This window comes from Alosa sapidissima, chromosome 14 (genome assembly GCF_018492685.1).
Source record: "Alosa sapidissima isolate fAloSap1 chromosome 14, fAloSap1.pri, whole genome shotgun sequence".
Taxonomy (NCBI): domain Eukaryota; kingdom Metazoa; phylum Chordata; class Actinopteri; order Clupeiformes; family Clupeidae; genus Alosa; species Alosa sapidissima.
This window is the reverse complement of record NC_055970.1, coordinates 7,892,749-7,915,020: the sequence shown is the minus strand read 5'-3', so window position 1 is coordinate 7,915,020 and position 22,272 is coordinate 7,892,749. Positions and strand designations below refer to the sequence as shown.

Genomic DNA, 22,272 nt, shown 5'->3' with positions numbered 1-22,272 from the left:
ACATTAGAGAGAGGCTTAAGTAGTGACTAGTGGCTGTGACTGTGTGTGTGTGTGTGTGTGTGTGTGTGTGTGTGTGTGTGTGTGTGTGCGTGCGTGTGTGTGTTATTGATTAATCCCTCTGCCTGTGTAACCTCCATCTCACTTTGAGGTGTCCCCGGTGTGTGCTGCTGTGTGCTGGGCCGCTGCTGTGCGGCTGGCTGTGTGCGCGTCCCTGTGATTAATGTGGATCTCCAGAGTGGGTGAGATGGAGCAGAGTGTCAGGCCAGATTTGTCAGCTCGCAACTATAGATTATTTTATGTCACCTGAACTTTGGCGACACCACTGCCTGGAGCCTGATTGTTAAATCTAAACCCCAGACACACACGTGTACCCCCTCCACCCCCCCCGCCCACCACCACCACCACACACACACACACACACACACATACAGATGCACATAGAGAGTAACCCACCCCACCATTCTGGCTGTCCCCTGGGTGTGGGGAAGCCAGATGCATTAAACAATCCACTTAATAGATAAGCTACAGTGTGCTTGACTTTTCCTACCCCTCCCTCTCTCCCTCCTCTCTCTCTTTCTCTCCAGCACTGCCCCCCCCACACACACACACACACACAAACCCCCAACTCCACTCAACCCCATATCTCCTGCAGCTGAAATGGAATTGGATCAAGGGAGGGGGGGGGGGTATGGAGAAAAAAACACACACTCACACTCACGCACGCACACATCCTCATTGGGTTTTGTTGAAATATTTATAGGTCAGGGTTGACTGGCTAAATTGAATATCTATGCTGATCTCACTTGCCTGTTTAACTTGTGCTTAGGCAAATATGTTTCCTAGGTGATAACCTTTTATGTACCCGTCTGACTTCATTGAAATGCATAGAGATAAAAATGTGTCACACTTCACAGCCGAGCTGGTGCGCTGCGCCGGGCTCGATTATTCAAATGATAATTGACCCCCACCTGTAGCTGGCTTATAGTCTGTAGTCAATCACTCCATTTGCTGTAAAGATATGGGAAGAAAAATGCAGTTCTGTCATTTACATTACAAACCGTCTGTGAATATCAAGTACCCCGGGGCTATTTGCAGAGAAAAGAATGAAGCCCCAGAAATACAGCCAATTATTATTTCCCATCTATTTTAATAATTTAAATATTGTTGATGTGTAAATTAGAGAGCAGTCTTTTTGGTCAGTACATGACCGAACCTCTCTTTCCCCTCCCAGTTTTGTAACAAATGTGTTTGGTGTTTATCTCCGTCTATATTTTTCATTTCCGTGATATAATGCTTCATAGTTCATGGCTGTCACAGGGTGATAAATCGACAATACATGTCAAGGCACTCAAATCGACAAAGCAGAGAGTAAGGCCATGCTGTGTGCCAAGTTGTGGCTGAGACGGGGTAGAGGGAAAAAAAGTGCACACAGCCACACACATAGCCAGAATCTCTCCGTATTGAAAACATACATAGAAACTTGCACAGAAAACATAAATCAGATCAGGGCATTTGCCAGAAGAAAAAACCCAGAAGCATTTGAGTGAAATTTCCAGGAAAATGAAGGAACGAAATGATGAATCTTTGAATCGGGGCGTGCAAATGAAATCATCTGATCGCACTGACGTTTAATGCCCCCCATTTATTATTAAAAATGATTGACCATAGCGCTGTGCATTATTGACCCGCAAACGCCTGTAGTTTATGTGTCTCCTAATGAGCAGTGGGTGTAAATGCCATCCCCGTTTCATTTGTGAGCATATTAAACCGGGGGGGTGATTCGCAAAGAGTTCTAATGAAAGGCGTCAAACCTTGCTCGACGACTGCGCCTGTTTGTTTAAAGTCAGCCAAAGCCCTATAATTAGCACTGTTTAATTATGGAAATGGCTGCCGTGGAGAATTTCAAACACACTCCTTCCCCAGATCATTAGTTACAGGGCAAAAAAAAATGAAATGCTTTCAGCAATGAAGGGTTCATATTTCAAGCTTATAGCAGCTAAAAGGGGTGTACTCAGAAAATCAATTTTATGAAAGTCCGTTCAGCACTAAAGGGAGTTCTATGCAACTAAGCAATTTTGAAATAATGTCCGTGGGCTCCAGCAGTCCTGATTCATGTATGCTAACGGCTCCAGGCTCTCCCGAACCCTTCCACATTATCATCCCCTGGCCGGGTCAGAGATCACTAACTGGTTTAAATCAAGTTCCCCTTAGCATACCTTAAGGAGCATACGGTGGTGGCCAACCCAGAGAGGGTGCAGGTAAGCTATGCATACATCATGTTATCGAGCTGGGGGACAAGTGGAATTATGTTGATTAAAAGTCTGTCTCTGATGACTCTTAAGTGGTAAGATGAACTCATGTTAGGTCACTGAGATGAAATAATAATAATAATAATAATAAATTAAAAAAAAACATTCTGACGACCCTGTGAACATATCGTCTGCCACACATGCTTGTGATCCATCTTTTGGTCCCGGCCTGTCCATGCGCCCAGATGCTCGCTGTGCCAGGGAGATCAGGGCCCATCTGATGGGCCTCCTCGGCGAGCATAGAGTGCCCTCGTGGCGTGATGAATGTGCCCATCACGTGCGGGCGCTCCAGGACACTGGCAGAGAAGCAGACAGCTGACATGTGGGATATGTTAGGTCCTCCTGCACAGCAGGGTGAGTCACATCACGCCGTTGTCATGTGGTGGGCAGACCCTCAGCCAGTTGTGTTTATGTGTGTGTGTGTGTGCATGTTTATGTATTAGTGTGTATCAGCCAGTTGTGTTTATGTGTGTGTGTTTGTGCGTGTGCATGTTTATGTATTAGTGTGGGTTTGGGTGCACAGTCTTTCCATTTAAGTGTTATTTGTGTAGATTAGTGGTTGTCGGTATGATTTTTCTTGTTGTTGTTGTTGTTGTTGTTGTTGTTGGATTTGTTGTTGGTGGTGGTGGTCTGGTTTGCATGGAGACCCTGTACTGCTCCAGCTCCGTGAGGGCCTTCGGGGGCAGTTTAGAGTAAGCTCTGGGCGGCTCTGGCGTGCGCGGCGTGGTGTTTGTGCGGGGAGGTCACACTGAGAGAGTGCAGCTGGGCACGCCACCACGCCCACATTCCACATGAGGGATTCCTATTAGGCAGATTGATCGCTTCCTCCCTCTCGGCCCCCTTTGATTCATGCATCCGATCGGCCTCTAATGAGCCACTGGCCGTATGCTACAGTGCATCTGTGTGTCTGCAGAGCGCCGCGTGCCACTGAAGAGACACGCTCCATCCTCAGGCTGCCGAGCAGCGATTGCCGATATGCATGCATGCATGTATGCATATACATTACAGATACAGTATATAAACACAGATACAGAAACACTGTATAAAGTGGCAGAGTGGTGTGTGAAGGCTATGTGAACTGTTAGTCATTGTGTTGTCTGGAGACGTGTGGTTTAGCAAGAGTCCTCATTCTCACTTCATAGTCAGTATAATGTTTTTTGTACCATATGAACTGAAGTAGGCTTTACAAGTTCAGTTATAACAAATTCAGTGTTTAAGTCCCATATGCGTTCTCCATAACATTTTATTGCATCAGTGCTCTATAATAGCTGTGTATTATATAACCATAAAAGAAGTAATAACTGAGAACTATTATTCTTTTAACAGTGTTAGCCTGCATTGCATGTCATTGTGTCTATTAATAATAAACAAATAAATAATGAATTATAACAATAACACACATCCTAGCTGCATCTATAAATTGAGTTAGGTAATATTTTTCTCCATATTAATAACAGTTTGCACCATATTGTATAGACCACCAGACTGTTGTATAAGGTATTCCTTGAATCTCTTCCAACATTATGGAATGTTAAAATTGCTAATTTTTATTCTATATTTATCTGCATTTGACTGACACATGTAAAAAGCACATACACACTGTACTTGTGTGCTTGCCATGAGGTTAATAGTGTTTCTCTTAGTGTGAAATGAAGGGTTTATACATTGAAATGAGCTGGAAATGTCGGTGTGTCCATCTGGTTGCTAATGTAAGCACTCGGGTGTGTCATCTGGCCACCTTCCTATTGCAACAGAGTGTCACAGATTTTAACAGGCACTCACAGACATTAATATTTAGTATGAAAATATTGTAGAGTTTCGACTTGATTTATGTGCCTCTGATCTGACTCTGTTTCAGTGTCATTTCATTGACAGAATGACCACAGTTTCATAACACCGTGCCAGAATTCCCTCAGTTAATGTAGCATCTTTACCGCGAGAAGAGGACAGCACAACAGTCATAAATCCACTCTGTTTTTTTTTTAATACACTTGTGCGGGTACAGGGAGTGAACTGCAGATGAACTGAGAATAATCACAACCATAAACAAAGACTCCTCAGTGTTATGGAGTTCGGCGGGGAGAATAAATGAGTGTTTGCTAAACACATTAGATCAGATGAGGCTTCGCTCTTTGGGGTGATTCACAGTGCAGAGAGACACACACCAGGGTGGTCGGCTTTACCCACACAGTTTCGGGAGGGATGGAGCGTGTGTATGTTGTATGTCTGTGTGTGTGTGTGTGCGCATAATGTCGCTGTGTGGTGTGTGTTTGGCGGGGGGGGGTTCTAAATGGCATAACCAGGCCCAAGTCAAGACTACGACCCAACCTGTCTGTAATCACACACTGTCAACCTCTGCACACCCCTGCCAAAGCTGTCACCGAGCCTCCATATTGTATGTGGATAGAACGGTCTCTAGAGGTCACTGCAGTTCCATGGGTGACAGCTGCAGCCGTGGCCCACAACACAGCCTCCAACATGGCCGTGGAGACAATAAGAGGAGGAGGAGAGGAGGGGAAAATAATTAAAATAGAGATCAAATGTGTGTTTCCACAACATGCTGTTAAGTACACCCTCACACCACACACACACACACGCACGCACACATGCACACACAGAGAGAGAGAGAGAGAGACACACATACACACACACACATGCATACAACCCTCACCCTCTGACCTTGTCACCAAATATGGTGGAGGACAAGTCGTGAAAGTCCAGAATGTAAATGAATCTCTGGTAACTGCCCAGGACGTCCATCACGCATCTGAACGGCACGGGGACCTCACAGGAAATTCCCACCGATCTCCGTTTTCTCCTGGAGGAGTGTTGGGTTGAAAATGATGGAGTATTTCTTTGAAAGCCTCATTGTGCAGCACCTATTTCTCAGCACACTGTACGCCACCCCGACCTCCAGCCCCCAGCCTTCCCCATATCATGAGCGAGAGCACTTTTCATGTGCAGGTCGTCTCTCTCTCTTACCTGATGACAATACACCCTACTGCCGCTGCCGCCACTGCTGCCGGATTCCCTCTCTTTCTCCAGGCCAAGCAGTCTAGCCTCACCGGCGGCCTAACACGCCTACCTGCAGTTTATCACAGCCTCAGCCAGAAACTCTACAAGCCCTCTACAAGTCTGCACCGCTCCACCAGTCCCTCACACTTCAGTCCTCACCAGTGTTATATTTAACCTGGCTCTGGTGCTGAGGACAAAACCTGCACTTTTTTTTGTTTTATTTATATTTTTGCAGGGTTTCAAGGTTTTTTTTTTTTCACTAACGCCATTATTTCTTTCTTTTTTTTCTCAAAAAGTGCTGTTCCTAAACATTTTCTGTCAGTAGAAGACAGGGAGCTGCTGTTGCTGGTGCTTTGTTTGTGTTGTGGTCGTGGTGGCTCTGGGGCTAAACCCGCTGCCTGCACTAAGCCAGTGGCAGCTTTGTGGCCCACTCTGCCAAGTTTAAAATTAGTAACAAATTTAATATGCTGTGTGTTGGCATCCAGTGCCTCGGAGATTGCAAAAATGCGCTGCTAGTTTGTCGTGGGGTCTTGCTGGAAGACCACAAAGAGGCAGAATTTAGAAACTCAATTGAAAGACAGGGAAAAAGGGCAGAGAAATGTGGAACAGATGCGGATAGCATCCAAAGGGGGGGGGGGGGGGACTAACCCTGGGACCACCAACACAAGGAGCTGTTCACACACACACACACACACACACACACACACACACACACACACACACACACACACACACACAGAGTGTGTTCCTCTCTCAGAAAACTGAACACTTCCCCCCTTTCACTGCTCCGAGCTTGCCTTGTGAATAGCCGCAACCCTGCTCCCCAAAACTATTAGCATGACCTAAATGACAGAACCATGCCCCTGTTAATGGCATAATAGTTGGGAAATATGATTTATGGCTTTCATTTTAAGGATTGCTATCCCCATAACTCCTAATACAGGGGAAAATATGTGTTTTCAGTAATGCTCTCCTCTCATAATGCCTTATAGGCTGTTAAAGCATGGAAAAGAACATATTGGTGTCATAAATCTACATTTCAAACTAGACAGCTTAAAACACGAGGTTGGATTAAAACAGACCCGATTGTGAAAGCCTGAAATGGCAGAGAGGGATTAGATATGACTCCCTTTGATATTGAGCCAGTAAGTTTTATTAATATTGTTGAAGTAATTTTTATTAATAGTGCTTTATATCTGCTTTCTCCCTTCTGCCATTTATCACGCCCTTTCTCACTCGCTTTTTACATGTTCAGAGTGGGTAGGAAGTGTGTGTGAGCGAATATTGGAGTGGTCTGCGTACATCTGTGTATGTCTTTGAAGGCTTACGGACATGGCTTTGTGTGTGTGTGTTTTCTTTTAGAGAGGTGTTGACATTGTCAGGGTTGTGTTTTACTCGAGATGACCCATTTCCAAAGTCCCTGTGAGCCATCAATTAGTCTCATCAAAATCAGGTAACATGTATTTAATATATGGCTTGTCTTGATTATCCTCTGCCCTCCGCATGAGAGCGAGAAACTAAGGCTGAGTGAATGTGAGCATATCCATGAAAAACGTTATCCAGCCTGTAGTTATCGCTCTGGCCAGTAGAGGGAACTCATTGATTTAATTCCTCCTCTACTTAGCAGAGAGAGAGAGAAAGAGAGAAGCCTCTGTTTGCTGATGATGGTCCTTGATTATGAATGATTCCAAAGAAATGTGTCACTTATTATTTTTGGACGACCACATCAAGGGAGAATGGGCTGTACTGAAGGCCCATTCATAATGCAAGTGATAACGGTGTTCCAACAGGAGATTCCTGTGAGGCAGCGCATGAGGTCTGATTAAAAGTGACTTGGCGTCAGGTCGTAAATATTTGTCAGCCTACCTTTGAAACAGGCAAGCTGTGGCTTTTTCCACACGCCTTCCACATGAAAGTGCAAATGGAAACGTTTAGGCTTGGGAGCTGAATCAGTCATAGCTGAAATGAGATGGCCAATAAAATGCGTAATTACATCGCTCTGTCATTGGCCGCAGCCTTCAGGGCCTTTTCTTTCTTTTTTTTTTTTGTTGGTGTGTGTGTTCTCGCCTGGAGAAAGAATCCCACACGTGGAATAATGTGATGTGTTTTATAGCAGATGTGTTTAAGGGGTGAACTCTGACAATGTGTGGTCTACGGGTGGCCCGCGGGCTTGTTTGCTGCGCTCACTTGCACGCTGTTTACCTTGCTGCTGGAGAATGTGGAGCGTGTTGTGACTGCCCCACTTTGATGCCCAGCCATCGCCGAAGTAGAGGGCTCCAAAGTGGTGTCATAACTGGATCGCAACCACAACAACGCCTTATCACAGGCCCTCTTTTGAAGTTAGAAAAGTTGTGCAGCAATGATGCTTCAGGCAAGTTGGTGCTGCTTTTGAAATGTTCATATTTTCCCTCCAAAAAAGTGAATATGAGTTTGCATATTTTGTGACTTAACATTTTTTTTATTATTATTCTGGTAGAGTAATTACATATAGAGTATGCACAATTATTCTATTAAAAATATTGTGCTCAGCACAGATAGCACAGTGTCTTATGTCAAATTAGCACAGATAGCACAGTGTCTTATGTCAAATTAGCACAGATAGCACAGTGTCTTATGTCAAATTATTTTATCACCATATTATAGCATACAAATATTGGGAATATATGATCATTCAAGAGTTATTTTTCAGTGTCCTTGAAAGAACTACATCAATCACAGCCAGCATATGCCAAATATATATATATATCAAATATCCTAAGCCCTTGATGCAGTGATGCAATAAAGTAAATAGACATGTCTGTTAGAAAATAATAGTGGTTTGACTCACCCACCAGCCTCTAATGTAAGCTAAGAGACTCCCATGGTGAGGCAGACCCCAAGAGGAGGCAAGTGAGGAGGAACATGTTGAAGCCATACTGTTACACAGACCTGCTGTGAATCGGCCTCCATTCCACTGGCCTGTGTCAGGGAAATAAATGTAGTGTAAATGTGTTCTGGTCTGGTGGGCCTTGTAGTGCTCATTACTGTTACGGCTCGGCTGATTAGAATAGCAGAGACACTGTGTGACGTGGATTTCATCTCTCGCAGCTGAGGGAGATAAAATATATGTTTTTTTCCCCTTTTCATTTATTTTCAGTCAGAGAGTCTGAGAATAAGTTGTTAAGTTTTCTTGTCTGGTGCAAACATTTTCTCATTTATCACTAGAATGAGATGGGGGGGGGGGGTACATTTTAAGCACACACCCTTGTCTGCCACATCCATTCTCCGTATCTTAGCTGGAGAATTTCTGTGTTGGAGGAAGACTTTCGGTGAAGGAGTGGTTTTCCTTGCTCCATGCTGTAATGTGGCACTTGCACTACACACGTATACCGGCCTTTCGCAGAGCTGAGAAATCTGTTCAACATTGGTGTATATGACTACATGTAATTACAGCTCGCATGCGCCCAGTTGGCTGTGCAGCTGCCTCTAACTCCTCCAGGAGTGGCTTGCAGATTGAGCATTGTTAAAAGAGCGCTGTGGCGGATTTTCTTTTCCCCTTCCCTGACGCAAGGCAGAATGAAACATGCAACGAGGAGTCACGTTAGATTTCCGAGTGAGTGGGCAGAGTGATTTCCTCCACTGACACCAGCAATGGTTGACATGCAGCCATCTGACACATGTAGATTTCCTTGATGGCACTTGTGGCTCACATTTATTCCAGTGTCTGATGTCTTTTGATTTGTGGGTTTTGTTTGAAATCTGTCAATTAAAATAGAATGTAATCACATTTGTAAATGGAATTTCTGTTTCCACACCTTCTGCCCATGTTTGTGAAGATTACACTCTTCCTTATAACATCACGCAGACCATATCAATAATGGAATAACAAAATAATCCTCGGCAGTAGATTCTGTATGTGAGATCAAAGTCAAAGTCAAAGTCAAAGTCTGCTTTATTGTCAATTTCTTCACATGCCCAGACATACAAAGAGATCGAAATTACGTTTCTCACTATCCCACGGTGAAGACAAGACATATTTTACCAATTAAGTCCACAGACAAACATAACATTCAAGTAAACAATAAAAAGTAAATAAGAAGGCACATACAATGAAGAAATAAGAGCAGCAAAATTGGGTTGAAATTGTGCAATTGTGCATGGACAGTCAATATAATAGTGCAAAGTCAAGCCAATAAATGGCTGAGATGCAGCTATCATCTAAGACAGGGATCCCCAGAAGCACTTTACAAAATCAATGCATCATTTGTACATCTACATCATTTGTGCTTTAGTAGACACTCTTATCAAAAGAATTAAGTGCAACAGACATTTTACGCAGCCTGGAGTTCCAGCAATTGCATGTGAGACATTGACACTGTTCCCACAAACATCTAGGAGTAACATTAGGCATGACAGATAATGCCTGAATACAAAATTCACCTCTACGTAGGCCTAATATGTTGAATCCTGGTCTTACGTACCAGACTGTTTATTTGTTGTGAACTGGTTGAAAATAGCTTGCTAGCTAACTTGATGTTAAATTAAGTAGTTTCTCAATTAAAAAGAGAGATGTTAAGAAACCGATGACAGAGGTGTCATGACTTAAGCACAAACAAAGCAAAAATTACAGGCTAAATAACAATTATTGAATGATCTGTTGGATATGGTGTAGACTACTTTGGTGAAGTAGGAAACATTATTTCTGTCATAGGTATGCCTGCATGGCTTTGAGGGTGTCTTAGCCAATCACCTTTGAGGACTGCTACGATTTATTATTATTAGACATACTTACCCTTTAGACTTGTGGTGCATTTGCAGGGGATTTTAAGCCTGCTCTGCATTTGAGAGGTTGTCCACCGAGTGCCAAGTGCCTGAAGCGCAAGACAAACCCCAGAGATTGGGGCCTGATGGCAACATGACACACCCTGTGCCAAAGTCAAAATGGAGATCCGACAGCAGGCATGAAAGACCAAACAGATGACTAACATGAAGAGGAAGAAAAACAGAAGTAGAAGGGGGGAGATTAAATAAGGAATGGGGGGGATTATGGGAGGGTATTAAAATGACACAGAAGATTATGCGGACACTGGGGCCGTCTGCCCAAGGTCGCCAACGGAGATCTGTCACTTGGGCTGATAAACAAAAAAAAGAACAGCCAAATAGGTGAAGACCCGGCTCATCTAAATTCTCAGGCTATAACACCAGTATGCACTGTGTTGATGCATCCCAGGGACAGTTTTGTTTATTGGTGCACCTTATCTATGACTGACCTCTGAGGTCAGCCTTTTTTGTTACACTTCCTTCCTTCCATTTATCTATCTGGTCATGTCTGCGCTTTGTACTTCCGCGCACAGAACACGAGTTGACAGAAAATGGGAGCGTTTCGTTTGGGCCAAGCTCAGCCCGGTTGTTGGAATGAAAGAGCTCGAAGATGAAAGCAGAAGTTATTAGGGTTTGTTACACAATGACCCTCACCTTCATTGGATCACTTTTGCCTGCGGGGTTGGTGTCACACTGGCAATTAGACTCACAGCAGCAGGCCAGTGGGCATGGAGGAGATGGGAGAGGAAGGGCAGGACCACACCAGCGCTTGGCCTCATTTCCACGCACTGCAGGCTTAGCACAGACCTCACATGGACCCCACCATGTCCTGGAATGGTGCTTTTCCCAGATAGCCACAAGAACATCTGAATCAGGTTGCATATTGTGATTGGCACGGTTGGGGCACCGGGTGACCATTTATAACAGCACTGTTATGCAACGACCATCATAACTATGAGAGATAGTGATTAAGGTGATCGTTGAAATGGTTCATGTGTCGCTAAAGATTCTGGAAATGTGTCCCATGTTGGTGTGGGGATGGATTGGTGAACACACACTAAGGATAAAATGAGGAGGGGTCAAAGGTCACAGCGATGAAGGTGGATGGGTAGTACTGAGCTGGGTGAGCGTGGGGCCCCATTTTGTTTGCGGCACCAGTGTGGCCCACTGGCCAGCAGCACAGGAGGTCACAAAGAGGGTAGAGGAAGTACCAGGGGTCGAAAATGCACTGTCCACCCAAAGAGACTCACAAAGCCAGCTTTTCATCCGCGCTCTGGCCTGGCCGCGCAGCCCATAATTATCTTTGACAAAACTCATTAGCGGAGCCCTTGTAGGGACATCGGCGACCAGGAATTCCATGGAGGGAGACATGCACCGGGACAATGCCTCACACACATTTCATTGCGCCCTTTGACAAAATGTAATGAGGTGTGTACGTTGTCCTCCTCATCAACATTTGAACCCTGAGCCATCAGCGCAAGGACTTTGTTTCATGAGCCTTTGCTGCCCAGCGTGGGACACATCAGATGGCACCTCCATCCCCGCTCTTTTGTCAAGCCTTGGGCAAATTATTGTTGGAGATGTTGTTATTATGGGTCTTATTAGTATGAATTGGTTATTGGTACAGTGTCAGAACCTCTTATTTGTTTTTTCTTTCCCTCTCCAGTACAGGCACATGCTCAGAGAACAGACTCAACTATCTTGGTGCGTTTATGAAAGTGATGTGGAAAAATGTGATAACCTACTTTTTGTGCTTTGTTAGCCTTACATTGACCTTTCAATACAGGACCAGAAGTAGTTTAGAAGATGGCTTTCACTTTTATCGTGGTATTCTAAAATGAGGTTAGGAATCTTTGGTCTTTGCAGACAAGTGTGTTTTATATACCAATTTACTGAATAATATAAATTATTCAATAAGCACCTATGTTAGAAGGCCTTTACCTTGTGCATTAACAGTAACAACGTAGATGAACACTGGCTATCCTGAACCCAATCCTGAATCATTTGAGTTAGCCCTTAATCACTGCTTCTCATGTCTGGTTGGCAAAGGCTGTATTGTTGTGTAAACGACTGGAAGTTACATAATTGCTTTAGTACAGTTATTTGTTTTGAGTCGAGTTCACCTGCCCTTTAAATTTCCAGGGCTAATACTCTCATAAGCATCGTGCCAAGTGCGCAGCCTGCCAGTAAAAAGGCCAAACAGCAGGAGGTACGAATGCACAGTTGTGGATGGAAGAGTCTAATCCACTCATCATTGCTCATAGCCGCCGTTCCCAACTTCCCTTGACACGCCAGGTACACTTTACAAGCTACGCTGCGGTCCAGGTGTCGGTTTCGGTCTCTTAGACAACTCAACACTTTGATTATGCTTTGAAAGTTGAAATTTGTTTATGCCACAATTTCTGTCGTCTTCTTTTTTGTTGTTTTCTGATTATCGAAGATTATCCCAAAGTATGTTGGGATTATGAGGGGGCCCATCCCAAATACAGAAAAGAAATTAGGTGGACGAATCCCGTCTTTTCATGCATGTTTTACAAGACGAGCATAATGTTTTTCTGGTCGCAAACATTGTTTACGTCTGTGAGTGCATATCTACTTTTACTGGAAAATATGTTTCTACTTAGATTAAGATGTTAGACAAAGCATAGGCCTTGGCTACATGTTATTAAGAAAGAAACATACTCAGAGCGTTTCGTCATGGAACATGTAGGCTACAGCACAATTGGGGAAAGGGATAACACCCAGTAACAATATTTTACCCAGGTCATACTACTTGGTGAGTGGTAGAAAAGACATATAGGCCTTCCCTGGGAAATTTCATGTTAACCAGATGTAAGACAGTATCTTAATTGATCTATTAGCTGCCTAATAACAACGCTCTATGGCATGCCTCTACGCCATTATGTCTTCTTTCCCTTAGGTATGTTGCCACCGTGCTAATCCAATTGCGCATGCATCATTACCTTCAATAATGTTTGGCAGCTTTTCTTTACAACCTCCGTTTTAATTAACTTGTCTCTAAATATTTAATACTCCACCGGTATCTTAGTATGGCCTATAATGAGCTTTGAGACATGGGTACATTTTCCTCTTACACATAAACTACATTATATACTATTTATAGTCAGAAATCATCTGATGGTAATTTGAGTAGCGTTATGAAGGCATATTCGTGTGTTAGTGAGGCAGTCCATGCTTACGCTTAGGCTACTTTACAAAGGATGTCGCAATATCAGTAAGGCACAATGAATTTGCAAATCGGGGTGAACCCATTTTTTTCATTAAGTACTAATACCCTCCCTTAAATTATTTTCCATGTTATTCACCATCATGTCCAGTTCTGATTTTTAATCAAAACAGTATTCAGAATATGATTCCAAAAGATTATATTTAGGGAGATTTGCCTAAACATATCTCGCCTCCTGGACAGATTGCGTGGAATTGTAGATCTGGATGGATAATCTTAAACCAGTCAGTTGACCTTTAATAAAAGAAAACCTTCTGACCCCGAAGAGATGCTGTGTGGTACACCTTAATTTTATTTTGCATCACAGCTGCATTATGCGCAATTCATTAGTCCATTTCTCCTAGCAGACTTGAACGGAAAAGGGCACTAAATAATAAGAGAAAATCACCCCTGTTAAAGTGTTTGTCTCAGATCCAAACAAACATAAAATATTACTGTCACTCAACTCTTGAACTAAAGATAATAAAATGCATGTCTTCACGCAGATTCGTGTAGTGAAACATGTAGGCTACCAACTCAATTAATCTCCTGAACACTGGGCTGAAAGTGTCTTGCTGGTCTATTTCAGATGGTTTCATCTCAAGTTGTTGAGCTCGTCGAGTTCTGCGTAAATTAAAGGCGAAAACATCACTCCTTGGTCACCATAATGTAGGCTGTGCCTAAATAATGAACCAAAAGGTATAGGTCCGTGGGGTGCAGTACTATTGCTATGCACTGCTGTTTGATGGGACTGTTTTCACAATATTAACAGCTTTGTTAAATAGATCTTATATATAGATATTAAGAATTATAATCGTCTTCATGCATAAATACTGAATGAAGTCGCACCAGTCCATGTTTGCGCGTATGGCCCCTTCTTTGGCCTGCCGCACAAGTTGACCAGAGCTCTTTTGAATAGACCTAATACGAGACCTAATACTCTTATTACATGCTTTAATCCCCCCAAATCCGACCTGAAATAATGTTTATCTTTTGGTAGCTTAATTTACTTGCCTTTAAGCTGTAGGTCACCCGCATCAGGCTGCGTCATTTTGAAGTTTAAGAGATGTTCTTTTATCACGGCAGCATGCAAAAAGGCTGCATATGAGACAGTTGTTGATAGTGCATTCGCAATAGTTGCGCTGAATTCCTGTTGCAGTTTACAAGTCGCTTCCATAACATCGTCACCATTATAGTCATCAGCTGTAGTACAGCACAAGCAACATCAACAAGAGCAATATATTTTACAACCATATACCATGTTGGGACCATATCCTTCCTGCAGTGAAATGTAAAATGACTCTTTTTGGCGTCCGCCCATATAGCCGGGTTATTTTTTCCTTCCCTACAATGCTTATTCTGTGTGTCAAGTTGATCTAAACAGTAACATGTCATAGGCCTGTCTTGGAGGCCTACATTTTTTTGAGATGCATAGTATTATATTCATCAATGATCTCTGACCCTTCAGCTGACAGGTAAGGTCAAATTATTTAAATAAATCCATTGATATTTGGGAGGAGTAAGCCTGAAAGTGGACCATAACTGCTCGCTTAGTTAGGCTATATTTTAACGAGCAACCTGATACATAATGCCGCTTTTTTATTTTGAAAGTAGATTTAGCTACAACATATGACATGAGTGGGTTTTGACAGTAGGTCTATGGAAGAGCTCTCTAAATGGTTGCATCAATGCTGTGTGCGCTGTGGCTTGCTATAGTTAATGAAACGGCTCTGCTACACAGGGGACAAAGCCGCATTCATAACGTATTCCTGCTTCGTTGTTAGTCTGAACTGTAACAAAGTGTTTGATGCCACTACTGATTAAATAATGACAATGAGGAGATGATGTCCCCTTTCTTCCTCGCCTTGTAAAGTTCATTCACGTCCTCGACTGAATTATGACCTTCCAATAATTCCAGACTTTCATGCACCGAGTCAAGAAGATAAACTTTGATCAAGTGCAAAGCCTCAAATGTTTTAATTGGCCGACTAAACGGACATCGGGAAATCACGACGCAGAAACAGGAATCTTGGAAAATGCATTCTTAAAAAATATTTATAAATGAACGACACGGAAATTATATGTTCACAATGTATCTGAAAAGTACACTGTACATTTTTCTTCTTGTCAACACATACTCCACACAATGATTTTGCCAATAAAAATAGGCTTTCAACAATAAACAGCACATCCTTTTCCCCAAAACAAGCCAAACATGTCACATTTAGCACATGGTCACAGATATGAAACAGACTACACAACAAAAACATTTAGAGGACTTATGACACGAAATAAATAGATGAATCATAAACAATAAATACATAAATAAGACTGCTACCCTACGATTGCCAAGTGCAGACATAGGAAATTACCACACAGTTTTCTCATGTGTTGCATTTTTTTGAATTTTGCATAAATTCGTCAACACCATATAATAACATTGTGCAAAGTTATGGCTGCATCCACAGTTGCGAATGAGTGTCTGATTTCATGGCGGTGAAACTCCACTAAGTTCAGCGGGTCAGCCACTAGCATTCTTTGTCGTCATCGCAGGTCCTTAGTGCATAATTGAAATTATATAAACGTCCCAGTGTTTTTTGGCTGCATCTCAATCACTCTAATTAAAAAAGAGACAAAATAATAATGAGATGTTACTGAAAGAGATAAAGGCCAGAGTAAAACAGAAGTAGCCTAATATCAGACACAGAGAAAACCAAATAGGATGTTCTGTTCTTTTCCCTGGGTGGCATTACAACTGGGTTTGCATGTAGTGATGAATCTAATGATGTATTTTTATGACAAGAGCAATATTAGGTTACATGCACATAAAGACAAGGAGCACTACTATGAATACACACACACACACACACACACACACACACACACACACACACACACACAGATTTGGAAAATTAACTATTAGAAATGTAACAACAACCTTGTGTATCCTTGAGCAATAAGTAAGACTAGGTATCACAAACACTGTATTGAATAACAGCATGTACAATAATCCCATTCTAGGCATCTAGCTGGAATGTATTCACAAACTGTCTATCATGACATCTCAAATCTCATTATTTAGTATTAATATCAGTATTTGTCTATAAAATATAGTAAGTACAGTGTATTATAACCATGATTGGATTTCAGTCATATCACTGATTGCCTGTTGGAATACTAAAAATAAATGTGTGTGTGTGTGTGTGTGAGAGAGAGAGAGAGAGAGAGAGAAAGAGAGGGGGAGGGGTGTACACAGAAAACTGATAATGTGAGTGTGCATGCATTATTATTACCTGTGTGGGAAAGATGATGTGCAATTTTAAGTGAATTATACTGGAGGCTATGCTGTATGTCATATTGGTGGTGGTTTGTGTAAGTGTGTGTGTCTATGTATATGTGTGTGTGTATATGTGAGTGTGTGTGTGTGTGTGCGTGCGTCATGGCTCACCTTCCTCACCTCTTCATCACAGGTCTGAAGGCCGTGACCTTTCCGTCCTGCATTGTTATACACGAGTCACTGAGCTCACCGGATTCCGCTTCTGATTTGCCATCACTGGAGAAGCCTGAGGTAAATCCCAAAGCATAAAAAAACACTGCCCATCAGTTCCACTGTTGTACAACACAAACCACAGTCAACAGCACACGTGTCATACTGTTTGAATAAATGCAGTGAAACAGCACATACATGAAATGCCTATAATAAACCTGCAAATATCTGCAAGTATCTAAGTAGTTTAAAGATAATACATTATTTAAGATTTTATGTTTCATTTACATTACTTCATGATGTGTATATGTTATAAAATGTCATATACATTGTTGTCATCCATTTTTTCAAACAAATAAAAAGGCAATTGTCATTAAGGAACTTTATTCAAAAGTCAGAACATACATTTTAACAGTATAAGTGAAACACTAAGAAAGGATGGTAGCATAAAGCAGAGGCCTACCGTCTATGGAGGTGTACTGACACGTGTCAGTGAGTGCAGGGTAGGACGAGCAGTGCAGTTGCAGGGCCTTGTGGGTATAGCTGCCAGCGTGATAGACCTTGTTGTGTGGTGGTGGTGGGGGTGCTGCGGCTGTTGCTGTCAGTGGGCCCTCCTGGTAAGGGCTCTCAGCACTTGGGAGATTATTCGCGGAGTCCTGGAGACCCCGAAGGTCCCTGCAATGTCCGCCTCCTGTGCCCGGAATCCTGGCAGCCTGGAGCTGGCAGTTCACAGCCGGGTTCCCAGTCCGGAGGTTGGCGTCCTGCAAGCAGCTAGTGGCGGCCGTGCGAGCCAGTGACCAGATCCGAGGCTTGTCCGAGCTTTCAAAGTGCGACAGGGACACGCTGCATGTGGGAATGCCCGATGACGGCGACTTGCCGGAGGTTATGGGCTCCAGGAAGTCCGTGGTGAGGGCTGTCACCCCTTTAATGCTGCAGGGGAACGTGGGGAAGCTGGTGAGGGAGAGCTCGGGGTTGCAGTCTCTCTTTGGGGGCGCTGCGGACATGGCTGTCTGGAGCACCTGCTCGTCCTGGCTGAGTTTTTCGCAGTCGCTGTCCAGCTTGTCACAGTCATCGTCCTCAATATCATCCAAGTCACTCAAGTGCAGCTCCTTCTCTTCCTTGAAGTCTTTGGAGTCTACATTTAGAAAAGTTTCAAATTTAGTTATTGACTGTGCATAGTTGTATGAATAATCCTTAGGGGGAAAAAAAGACATAAGAAACAGTTGGAAGCAATCATTATGTCCGATATACATAAGTACTAAACAAAACACAGTTCAGTTTGAAAATGATCTCTACAGGTTAAATGTAGTGGCAACTAACTGCACCTTTGGTGGTACAGTCCGGATCTGTTTTATCCAGGTCATCTTTGCGGTCGTCCCCTGCCTTATTCTTGGGTGACCAGGTCATCTTATTCTCTTTCTTTAGCCTCCGTCTAGCGTTGGCGAACCAGGTGGACACTTGAGTGAGGGTCATTTTGGTAATGATGGCCAGCATGATCTTTTCCCCCTTTGTAGGGTAGGGGTTTTTCCTGTGTTCATAAAGCCATGTTTTTAGAGTGCTTGTGGTTTCCCGAGTGGCGTTTTTCCTTCTCGCTGACCCATTGAAATCCACAGTGCCGTACCTGCAAGTACACCATACATGAGTAAAAGGTTGTATTATAAAAACTGAATAAAGTTTTTTCAATGTCAAAACATTTGTCAAGGATCTTGTGGATGTTAACATTAAGATTAGATAAGCAATTTGATTTTTTAAGCTCTTATCCACCAAACAGGCAGTGTAATGTTTGAAGGAGGTATAACTGGGGAATTTGAAAGAGTTTTAAGGAAGTTATGTGCTGTTGTACCTGTCATACTGATACTGGCCCAGTGAGTGGTCATAAGGGTAGTAGGCAGCCGGTTGGGTGATCCCAGTGTGCAAACCACTGGCACTTTCCTTGATATCATACTGGGGGTTCTGTAATTGTACAGAAAACCAAATGAGTAACTGGAAAAGAATTTCGTTTTTTATACTGATTTTTTTCCTCTCCCTATTATGGAACAATAGTTTATTGGACACCGCAAATGGCGTTTAAACAACAGTAACTTCAGCACGAATGCGTTAATGCTTATTGTTTGAGCTGTTTCATTTAGAGGCACTTGGAGGACTTCAAAACGGCAAGAATAATCGATCGAACAGTCAGTGGGAGAAGAGGTCGGTCGATTAAAGAGAGCTGCATTATCTGATTAAACAGTACACATACCAGTGTTGAATAGATTGCTGAAGGGTCCGGGCTGTATGGAAAGTAGTTTGCGTAGTTCTGGCTCGCAGCGGCTGCGGCTGCGTACGGTGAACTGTACATCCCGAGTGCGGCGTTGAGCTCGGTGCGTGTGCTTGCCAAAAGCCGGTTCTCGTACGAGGGACAGCAGAACGAGGAAGCGGCAGTCTGGGACCCGCTCGACCCATCAGAGACCGACCTGGAAATCGAATCGCAGCAAGTCGTACTGGGGTTTGCCGACACGAAAAACTGCATGAAGAGAGTTGTGGATAGACATGTCATTCTTGGTTGTCAAGGCATCTGTTATCCTGACAAATTCTTTTTAAAGTCTATAGACATCATACATAACGGTAAGATCAAGGACAGGAAAAGATTAGCGCTAACTTTGTTCAAATAAAGTGTTATCGTATCCAGATGGATAGTCTGCCATAAAAGTGCGATTGTGAAAAGTCACGGTCAAAGAAGTAAAGGAATGGGATAGAAACCAATTCAGTAACTTCGTTTACGGTGTGTACTTATCACAAGAAATATTATCAGCTATCACCACACCTAAAGTAAAGTTCAGATTGATGTATACGTTTGTTTGAGTAAGTTTCCCAACAATTTCAACTAAGTTTCCATTATTTATTTGTAAGTTTTGCATTCGCCTAGAATGTAATGCAACTGGCATGATATGCTCCAAGTGCCCGACAATAACTGTCTCAAATCGTTAAAAATCACTTGTCAACTAGAAGTGCCAAATCAATTTACGCACTGTGACATAGTCAATCTATTGGTAAAGGGAGGAGCTGCACTATTCTCGCGGTGCAATTACACCTTAGAGGTAATGTACACATGATTTTGTCACCTCGTAACAACACGTGAGTTCATTCATAATTCAAATTATGCATTACTGTAAATATTCACATCCTGTACTATATCGCACTCCAAAGGGCGATGACTTTTGACATGCTGTTGATTGTTATCTACAACGAAGTAAAACAGAGGCTATTCTACTTTCCACTGGACAGCTGACACATAAAGGATGCTGTTATTCAATTCTGAAAGAAGAGCAATTTAGTTGAAATCATAAAAACAATCTTACCTGTGACGTTGCATTGTAAGGATAGCCAAACTGCGAGAAAGACATAGCTGCTTCTTTTGTTACCATCAGCAATATTCTTCTCCTCTGATCGATTGTAACCAAATCTACTTCAAATCCACCTTCTTGCACACCATTTCCACGCACGGCCTTTCGCTCAATAATAGATGATTGCACTTAAGAGGGAGAACTGAGGCTGTTTACAGCTGCCCAGAGTTTTATATGTATGAATAATCCCCCTAAGGAAAAGCTAGGAAAATAAAATTAAGCTTAATCAAGTACAAAAATTGTTGTTGTCTAACAGCTGAAGAAAGCTTAAAGGATAACGTAAGACTTGGAAGATATGGACTCTGCTTGTGCTATTATTTGTGGCTCTATAGTTCTTTAGCATTCATCCATGCAAGGGTATCAGTGTGACGTCACTGTAATCCCGGAACGGCAGGACAGCAAGGATAGAGTAATGTCTTTGCCAATCACATCTTACATCGCTTTTTCTTAAGGTGTGCTTCGCATTCTCGTGTCCCTTTAACTCAGTGCAATAGCTTTTGCTGTAGCTCAGAGGCAGAGTATGAAGTGTTCTTTGTTCACAGCTAGCACACTGGTGAAAGTGTACATTAATCACAACACTGATGGCATACATACATCTGAGTTGACGTGATGCATCTACATCTACATCTGATAGAAATCACAAGTGCGTAATATTTGGAAAGCAATACAGCGGTGCTGTTGTGCTCAATTACAAAACACAGTTGGATAAAAGCAATTCCAGTTTTGTTCCATTTATACATTATTATATGTTGATATGGTTTGTCAGTCTATAATCTTTTATTGTTCAGTCATTGCTTATTTCAACAAACATCAGGCTAAATATAAACACTATTTCATTCATAAACGCTATGCATCCTCAAATAAGTAGATAAACGAAGAGTTTTTAAACACACTTTACATATTGCAGAAACCTTTGTATATAAATACTTTATTATAAAATATTTTTAAATAACTAATGATTGTATTGGCGGTTAATACAACTGTGAAGTCATGCATCTCATTTTGTGTGTCCTCTGTTCGCTTCTATTTGTCCGACGAAAGGTCCATCCAGAAGTTAATGATGATGATGTACCCATCTCTCTCGATTAGAGTGAGAAACAGTCCCTGTAGGGATGGATGTACGGGTTTGGCAGGTCAATAGACGAGTGATTGATGTTTGTCTCGGGACCTACGTGACCATTACGAGTAATGCGCAATTGTATCAATTAACAAATGGATCTGCCCTTGTTTAACCACTAAGTTACATTGTGAAAATATGCCTTTGAGGTGAAATTCGAAGAGCTAGAGTGAGGGGGGAGAAACTAACTGGAAGCAGCCCCCTCACATCTAATTATACACCAGTGGAAAGAAGCAACGAGAATTGCATTTTAATTGAACGATGCGCAGTTGAAAGAGGAGAAAGAAATAACGTGTGTTGCTGTTGAATAAACATTGGGAGAGGAAAAGGAAGTTTAGTAGTAAGAGTCAGATCTGAACCACAATTCTCTCTCTCTCTCTCTCTCTCTCTCTCTCTCTCTCTCTCTCTCTCTCTCTCTCTCTCTGTCTTTTCTAATCTGCACTGGATGAATGTCTTTTTTAAAACAATTACTATTTTCTTTATTTTGATCAGAACATACGCGCACATTTAATGGAAACACATCATCTACTATCACACGCGGCAATGGCACCGGCGATGATAAACCAATTCGCAGCCTGTCACCCCACAGCGCCTTGTGACGGGGTTTGATCCATTCTCGTCTGGATTTCATCATTTCCAAGGATAATGCTCTATGAGAAGAATATTTCATTGCCATGTACTTAAAAGGGATGTATGCTGAGTCCCCGGAGATCTCTCTGCGATTACGGGCTTTTTCTTCGAGTGGCGCCAGAGAGCTACGGGAAAAGACAGGAACCCCACTGAAAAGACACACCACAAAGAGCCCATAGACCGGTCTACAATGACAGCGTGGTTGCTCATTAAAACTTTATGGTGGCTAGGGGCATGGTCATTCTAATCCAGTGGCATGTTGACACGAAGTTAGCACTGGTAAGACGCCTAATCGGTCATATTAC

At 42.6% G+C, this 22,272-nt stretch overlaps 1 protein-coding gene and 1 long non-coding RNA gene across 4 annotated transcripts in view; one reads left to right on the top strand and one right to left on the bottom strand.

Moving 5' to 3' along the window:
* LOC121681531 overlaps nucleotides 1-16,900 on the top strand; it is a 54,759-nt gene extending 37,859 nt beyond the window's left edge. The window contains exon 3 of the long non-coding RNA XR_006022166.1: nucleotides 16,821-16,900. This is a non-coding gene — a long non-coding RNA (uncharacterized LOC121681531). The remainder of the gene's footprint in view (nucleotides 1-16,820) is intronic.
* Nucleotides 15,323-20,940, bottom strand: irx6a (iroquois homeobox 6a). 3 transcript variants are annotated; one of them, XM_042061317.1, is made up of 7 exons: nucleotides 20,176-20,940; nucleotides 19,077-19,340; nucleotides 18,681-18,790; nucleotides 18,163-18,458; nucleotides 17,301-17,972; nucleotides 16,799-16,913; nucleotides 15,323-15,967 (listed from the first exon to the last, which is right to left on the bottom strand). In XM_042061317.1, the coding sequence occupies exons 1-6, from the start codon at nucleotides 20,239-20,241 to the stop codon at nucleotides 16,804-16,806; spliced, it is 1,518 nt and encodes a 505-aa protein (XP_041917251.1). In that variant the 5' UTR covers nucleotides 20,242-20,940; the 3' UTR covers nucleotides 15,323-15,967; nucleotides 16,799-16,803. The 3 variants fall into 3 exon arrangements, with proteins under 3 accessions (XP_041917251.1, XP_041917250.1, XP_041917252.1); XM_042061316.1 differs by having other exon boundaries at nucleotides 16,808-16,913; XM_042061318.1 differs by having other exon boundaries at nucleotides 16,808-16,913; nucleotides 19,077-19,290; nucleotides 20,176-20,939.
* Nucleotides 20,941-22,272: the final 1,332 nt, after the last annotated feature.